The following is a 7,914-nucleotide window of genomic DNA, read 5'->3' as shown; positions in this document are numbered from 1 at the left end:
GGACAAACAGAGGACTTATATTTGGCATCCATTATTTACATCCTGCCGTAGCCTTTCATAGCGCTATTTCAAGTTAAATATTTACCAGTTTACTAAATGTCCTTTGAATATATGAGTCATGTGACATATTCCAACTTCACAAGTTGCCAAAGATCGCCTGAAACCTGTTAAACTGGATTGTCATGACATTTTATTGGTTTGTATAGCATGCAATACTGTGACTTTTTCAAAATGATGTTTTTGTGACTTCATACTATGAATTATTCATTATTGAGTTTAAATGATTTATTCAGTTTTACTGAAATATTGTTGTGTTTAACTCATTGATTCAATTAAATTAATGTTGTCAACATCATCAATGGGAGTAAGTTATCATTGAATCACAGCATTCCTAATTTGTATAGATTTACACATCTAGCCACTGTTTTTGGGGCAAATGTGGGACAAGAGAATGTCAATCATATTTTTAATAATGGGAGTCTGTGGGTGGATGTCGTGTGGCAGGTGGTGAGCAACGACCATCTCCCAGGCATCGATCCAATGAACATTCAGTCCTGTGAACAGGGCTCTGAGCACCTTATTAAACTGCGTTGTGTACCAGTCAACATTGATTAGCGAATAATAAAGTGTCAAAGATCTGGGTTTCCCGGTCCGGATGATGACCAGAGTATGTGGAGCTCTGTCCAGCAGCCGCATCACTGCCCTGCGGATGCCCAGCAGCCTCCGGATGTAGACCTCCATTGGGAAAGAGGTGAAGTGAGCCCAGACACCAATAACTACGACAGTGTTGGCTCCTCCAGTTAAGTCATCTAGTTCATTGGCAACGTAGCGCAGCTCGCTGGTTGGAACATTCTTAAAACTGAGGGGAGGACCGTGGTAGTGGTACGTCATCAGGATGTTGTTTGTATGGTCCACGGCCATAAAGGGTCCAACAAGCTTATCTTCTTGAAGATCGAACTGCTTAAGACCTATAAGTATTACAGTAGGATCAGATGTCAATACAAAATCACACAGTTGCCAGAAATGATGTGAATCAGCTACCTGGTAGGGTTTTCATGAAGTATTCAAACCACTGCCTGATGGTGGAGTCTCCATATAGGTGGACCAGCTTGTGTTTCAGACACTGACTGGTGGCAGACATGTTGATTTGGCGAACTGTAGTGTTACCTAGTGCTCGCCACAGACCCTGGTAGGAGTAGCCAGAGGGTCCAGATGTCACACTGATGCTCTTCACCTCTGGTTGATCTGAGAGGAAGTTAAGGAAAAGGACGGGATTACTATGTTTTTGTTAGTCAAAAAAATCCCATAAAAATAGGAAAAAAAACAATTTCTTGCTACAAAATACATCAATCTTAATAAATGTGTCACAAATAAAGTTTTCTTTTTTCTTTTTAAGTCTTAGTGATCTCCTAAAACAGCTGTTCCCTATAATTTTTTAACATTAGTCAAATAGACGTAATGCATCTTTTGGTCCATTTTCAGCATTGGCTTAATAAACATACGGTGAACTAATCATGAGCAGCACAGTGTATGTGGAACTGATAAACAAAATTATCCACATACATATTAGAAAAATATGGAATACTATCAGCATTATCCTTTAATTATTACTCTGTCCAACATTTGACAATCAAACTCACTAAATAGACCTAAATGGTGTGAACATTTTTGTAGTTTGTACCTTTACTGGGATTAAAACCTTACTGGACTTTATCAACCTTATCTACCTGACGAGGAGCCTAACCCTGAGATGGGAAACAGTTTCTGGTTACAGAACACCTGAACAAAGTTAGTCTAATCAACTCTGAGAAGGTTGAACTTGAACATAAAAAGCCACCATCAATGGAGTTCTGAATCAACGATTCACAATGGCAACAGGTAATTAAAGGCATTTTATTCACTGGTACATGCATATAGTGAACTCTCCCTCCACACAGTTCTGAGAAACAAACCAGCTTTCATGCTAAAATCAAGTAAGCAGTTGCAGCTCCTCCTTATTTTTGGGAATAACAGCGGGTATTAAGTGATTGTATGAACATATTATGTGCTATCATTACCAGGGACGTGTGGTCAGGGGCAGAGCCTCCCCCGTCATCATGAAAATTAAAAAAACTAATAATAAAATAAAATAAAAATGTATATTTGTCCACTGGTCTGTGCTATAAATGCGTTTTCTGTATGATTTCAATAATGTTGATAATTTTTATAGTCAAAATCGCTGAATTTGCGTATTCTCTACAGGGAGAGATGCGGCAGCGACGAGCCTCACCACGGATTGCGCAATCCCTCGCAAACTAGTTTGAGTGCATGCATTTGCCGCGTGCTTGTTGCTATCTCTCTGTATGTCGCCAATATAATGTTTACTGACACTTTTATTATGCGTCCTGGCTTTCCATAGTCCAGTTAATGTATGTAATGTATGTGTGTAACATATTTAGTCTTGCTGATGTGACATAAAACCACAGTGAAAAAACACCAGGTGAGGCAGACAGTACTCTGCAGCACTGAAGAGGGCGCACGTGAGCCCACACTGAAGAGGGCACACGTGACCCCACAGCTTCATGTTGCTGCTGTTCTTATACGCAGAGACGGTAATCGCCAACAAGCTACTGCTAGCTAACATCAGAGTCAAGTGCATTGTAGCACCGTTTAGTTTATTTCTCCGACTGACGGCCAAAAATGGAAGATTTTACAAATAAACGTAAGACAACAATTGTATTGAAGATGGGACTAAGAGAAAACAATCCAATATTTAAAAACTAAATTTTGACCTTAAATTAAATATTATTTTGTTAATAGTGCAGTCTGTATTAAAATTAATCAAAGCATCAGACTAAAAACGCTATGGAGGATGCAGAGCAAATACCTCTCTCAGCCGCTATAAATGTAACGTTCTTTTTTGGCCAAATATGTACCATACCTGTGTGTGTATAAAGAATGCTGATATGAGATATGAAAAATAACCAGTAGTCAATGTTCATGCTGCCAAGAAAATGGTGAATAAGCTACTCAGTTGGGTTCAAATATTTGTAAATCTGACTCTGAAAGAGTCAGTGCCTCCCCAGCCATGAACCTCACCGCACGTCACTGATCCTTACTCCCAAGGGACTAGATACACTGCTAACAGTTGGTGCCACGTTCATGAACATGGAGTCTGGAGTCTAGTGATCCATGCTCCCTTCTCAAATTGGACTGAAGACATCTCTCCGCAGAAGAACACTACCCACAAGAAAGTGGTATGTTCTTTCCAATGTTTTTTGTTCTGTAGCACATTCAGTTTTGAATTCATATTATTTTTTGGCAACACTGTGACCTTCTCAGGTCCTGAAGCCCCAATGAAGACTTTCATGTTGACACCACTGAAGAAAAGCACACATAATAAAATTCCCATTTACACAGAACAAACAAAGAACTCAAATCTATAATAATTGAATGAATTTGAAACTAGAAAAATCATGCACTAAAATGAGAAAAGCTGCTTCAACACAACTTAGCCTCTTAAAAATATTTTGGTGAGTTACTGTAAAGCTGCAACATAAATAAATGGGTCCAATGACTGACGTGCAAGGTGTTATTACATAAGTTTGCAGTTCCTCTCACCTCTACAGAACTTTGTAGCCTCTTTCAGCTCATTATTTTGATTTTACTTAACCGTTTGGTTGAGTCTCACCGCTCTCATCAGCATATTTTATTAAACGCAGGAAGCAGCTGTTTTTTAAAGAAAGCTCCGATTAACCAATTGTATATTACCTACTACTAGTCAATAGACAGACAAAGTTTGCAACCAGCTCAGATATTTGTTGGTAAAGACCAAACTAGAGCTAAAATATGACTTTTGGACATTTCACATTAAAACAACTCCTAATGCATTCTAATGTTGCTCCATGTCCACTCGGTCTAAATAGGCCACTAATTGCTTATACTCATAAACTTTAAGTCATATAAAAAGGTGATAATATGCCAATGCTATGTTTATAACGTTTTACCCAAAAGTGGCAAAATATCTCTTTCTGAAAAGATCACAACCAAAATAAGACAGAGGCTCAAAATTAAAAATAAATAAAATATATTGATTTTAGCTTAATCATTTTCTATTTAAAGAATGATTACCTAATGTTTTAATATTGTTTAGGACCCTCGTCTTAACTAGGGTCATTTTCTCATAGACTTCTAAACAATCCAACTTCTTTGTCACCCCCTGCTGGATATTAAAGAGAATACAAGTTTCAGGCACTTTTGCATTAGCTTCACTTTTCAAACTGGGAGGTCGCCGTCTGATCTCCTTGCCCCCTCACATTTGAATAATCTTCTTGAAATGTTGGTTGTCCATCCTGATGTGGTTGGTTCTGGTATCACAGCTCATATTCTGTGGCTTGTAGCAAAACCAAGACTCTCCTGTACGAAGATCAATGAAGTTGCACAGCGGCTGCTGCGTTGGACGTAGGCAGATGTTACAGATGGTACTTTCAGATAGTGAGCCTGAGTGGAAGATGCTCTTGAAGTTAATCCTGTCAGGCTTTTCCCTGTTCAGCCTTATCAGCACTGCGATAGCCTCACCAGGGTGAACCAGTGTCACCTGATTGGAAAGAGAACCAGTGGTAAGTGAATACTGCGGTAATAGCAATTGTAGATGTCAACAGCTTTTTAACTAAATATAATTCCAATTTTAACAATTCTAATTATAGATATCTAGAATGTATTTCCCATATAATTCCAAGTTGACATGTCCATAATGTAACTTTGACTGCTTGCAATTCTAAATAATGATATCTACAAACTCAAATCTCACTAGTGGCAATCTTTATTGTAAAAATCTACAATTGTTCTTACGATTGATACGACATAGAAGCACATAGATACAGTAAGATTGTTATTCATGTTGGCGGTAATGACACCCGAATGCTTCAATCGGAGTGTCCTAAACTTAATCTGGAGTCGGTGTGTAGATATGCAAAGACAATGTCGGACTCTGCCAAATATAACGAGTGATGACATGTTTAGCCGCATGTCATCCTAAGACCTGGCCTCAGCCAACCAATGGGAAGAGGACAACCCCCCAGCAGGAGAGTGTATAAAAAAACTGTGAAACTTGTAAACGGGGCAATTCAGTGAAGATGGGGGAGAGAGTAACTGCTTAAATATGGTCTGTGGCTCAGTGAAACAGAATCATCATCAGCTGAGTATATCTTCTATGCTGTCATATCACATTAATAAATGCTTTGATATAAATAAGAAGTTTACTGGATTGATTCAAGATAGAAGCGCCAACTCCAAAAAAAAAAAAAAAGAACACAACAGTACCGCCCTCCTGGTCCGTATTCTGAATTTCTATCTGAATTCTCAGAATTTTTATCAAATGTAGTCCTTAAAGAAGACCAAGTAATTGTTGTAGGTGATTTTATTATTAATGTGGATATCGATAGTGACAGCCTTAATAATGCGTTTATCTCATTACTAGATTCAAGTGGGTTCAGTCAGCATGTACATGAACCAACTCACTATTTAAACCCTGGACCTTGTTCTGGGATATGGTGTTGACATTGAAAGTTTATCAGTCGGTCCACATAATCCTCTTTTATCAGACCATTTTTTAATAACTTTTGAAGTCCTGTTACTGGACTACAAGCCAGTAGGCAACATATCCTACACTTGATGTCTATCTGATAGTGCTGTGGCTAAATTTAAGGAAGTGATTCCATCAGCACTTAATTCAATCCCATGTCTCAATATCAATATAACAGAGGACTTCAATGCAAACTTTAGTCCCTCCCAAATTACTCATCTTGTTGATAGCGCTGCAGCCTCACTGCGAATAACACTCGACTCTGTCGCTCCTCTAATGGCATTCCACCAAGCTGGAAGAATCTCGTTTAGTCTGGTTAGATCATTTTAAAACGTATAAGAAGATCTCCGTAATGCCAGAGCAGCTTATTACTCTTCATTAATAGAAGATAATAAGAACAATCCCAGGTTTCTTTTCAGCACTGTAGACAGGCTGACAGAGAGCCACAGCTCTATTGAGCTTTCTATTCCTATATCTCTCAGTAGTGACGACTTCATGAGCTTCTTTGACAAAATGAATCACCTCCTGCCTTCAAAACGGTAATAAATTAACTTCAACCTCCGGAACCATAAACACAGCTGTAACTCCTGAAATATACCAAGACTGTTTTACTTCAATCGACCTTAACCAACTAACTTCAACAATATCGCTGTCTAAGCAAACCACCTGTCCGGGGACCGGTACCAGTCCGTGGGTCATTTGGTACCGGGCCGCACAGAAAGATTGAATAAAAAAGTATTTTATTTTGAAAGAGGTTTTATTTTTGAAAAATCACCGGATACATCTGTCTGTGCGTTCGTGTCTCTTGACACATGTCAAGACGCTCGTCTCAGTCAAGTGATACTTTACTTCAAAAAATTAAGCCCACAAGCAACAATGAGTGGAAAACAAATGTCTTTAAAGAGCTTTTTTTGGAAAAGGGAAAAGACCCAATGAGGAGACATTTAGAAGACAATATCAGCAGTCTTACTTAAAATACGTGTTTACCGCTACAGGTGATTCTCATGCGCCACTCTGCATATTATACAGGCTCGCACATGAGGCAACGAAGCCTTCATAACGGCTTCGCCGGCACCCGGCGTTAAAAGACAAGCCCTTGGAGTTTTTTGAAAGAAAAACATGAACAAGAAGGACATAAACAATTACTGTGACTTCCTGCTTTCTCGCTGTGCGGACGCTTCTCTGCTTGCTCTTGCCATGCTTACCTCTGCTTGCATCTTTCTGCTAATATTAATTTAATTTTCACGGATATGCCCCCCTGCACGGACTGCCGTGGACATCTACAGAAGATTGTAGTACTTCAGGCAAAGATATTTCATCTAGAAGAGAAGGATACAACAATACAATGGACCCCAAAGGTGAAGCTACAGCTTGCCCCGGAGAACAGTCACGTCTGGAATAAGCGTGGAGCAGGACTTAAAGCCACCCCTAACAAACTAGAAGAACCCGACTTGACAGAAAGAGACTGGCCTCCGCTGCCATCAGACCGGCAACGGCTCACATCAACCCCCGCTGCGCAACCGTGGATTGTAGCAGTGAACACGGCAAAGAATGCCCCGCCGCCACTGATGTCTCTACAGCTGCAAAACAGATTCCTACCGCTACAAACCGAGTCTGGATCGCCGCTGGAGGACCCAGCTCGCCTGTCAGTCCCGCGCCATTCGGGCAGAACGAGACGCAGTGGACCGCAGAAGCTGACGGAGGACGATCAGCGGATCACTGAGCAAACAGCGGATCGAGGATGTGCGCCGAACAGAGGCACCACAGATCACTGAGCCAGCAGCGCTAATTATCGGCGACTCTACTGTATCATGCATTAACATTAACGGTAAGAAAGATACCAAAACTGATGAAATGATCTGATGAAATGATCTGTGACATAACAGAAAAACTTCCAGAAATGCTGTCTGTCCACAAATATGTGAACAAGGTTATTATTCATTCCGGGAATAATTATATCTCAAGGGGAGAAACAGAAACACTAAAACGTGACTTTACTGAACTGCTCAAAGTTGTAGGCTCTAAAGACATTGAAACATACAACATACATTGAAACAAACATCAGTGGTCCCATCCCACCAGCCAGGTCAGGAGTGAATTGTTTTAGCAGAATTTTGGGGCTCAGCAGGTGGCTATCAGGTGCCTGTCCCCTGCACAAAGTGAACTTAATTGACAACTTCAATCTATTCTGGCAGCGTAGAGGCCTTTTTGGAAGAAATGGACTTTCTCTCAACAGATCTGGAGAAAAACTGTTCGCTTCCAATATAGATCACGCCTTTAGCCACCCGACTTTGGCTAAATGCAAGGAGACACCATCCCCCACACCACCAGATAACCACCATAATGACGTC

General features: G+C 40.2%; 1 protein-coding gene across 2 annotated transcripts; it reads right to left on the bottom strand.

Annotated features, from left to right (window-relative positions):
* Positions 1-335: 335 nt before the first annotated feature.
* On the bottom strand, positions 336-7,307 carry LOC115008437 (NXPE family member 3-like). 2 transcript variants are annotated; one of them, XM_029432044.1, is made up of 5 exons: positions 6,769-6,827; positions 4,296-4,576; positions 3,291-3,359; positions 1,042-1,247; positions 336-968 (listed from the first exon to the last, which is right to left on the bottom strand). In XM_029432044.1, exons 1-5 carry the CDS (start codon positions 6,778-6,780, stop codon positions 415-417), a joined length of 1,122 nt encoding a protein of 373 aa, XP_029287904.1. In that variant the 5' UTR covers positions 6,781-6,827; the 3' UTR covers positions 336-414. The 2 variants fall into 2 exon arrangements, 1 of the variants encoding a protein (XP_029287904.1); XR_003832294.1 differs by lacking the exons at positions 336-968; positions 1,042-1,247; positions 3,291-3,359; positions 6,769-6,827 and adding an exon at positions 7,163-7,307 and having other exon boundaries at positions 4,055-4,576.
* Positions 7,308-7,914: the final 607 nt, after the last annotated feature.

This window comes from Cottoperca gobio, chromosome 5, assembly GCF_900634415.1.
Source record: "Cottoperca gobio chromosome 5, fCotGob3.1, whole genome shotgun sequence".
NCBI lineage: Eukaryota > Metazoa > Chordata > Actinopteri > Perciformes > Bovichtidae > Cottoperca > Cottoperca gobio.
The sequence above is the reverse complement of the archived record's forward strand: the minus strand, read 5'-3'. Positions and strand labels throughout refer to the sequence as shown.

Coding starts and splice junctions, on each gene's coding strand:
- LOC115008437 (XM_029432044.1), bottom strand. Junction 3,360..4,295: donor TTCAAGAAGATTATTCAAAT/GTGAGGGGGCAA, acceptor GCTTTTCTTCAG/TGGTGTCAACATGAAAGTCT. Junction 969..1,041: donor CTTCATGAAAACCCTACCAG/GTAGCTGATTCA, acceptor TAATACTTATAG/GTCTTAAGCAGTTCGATCTT.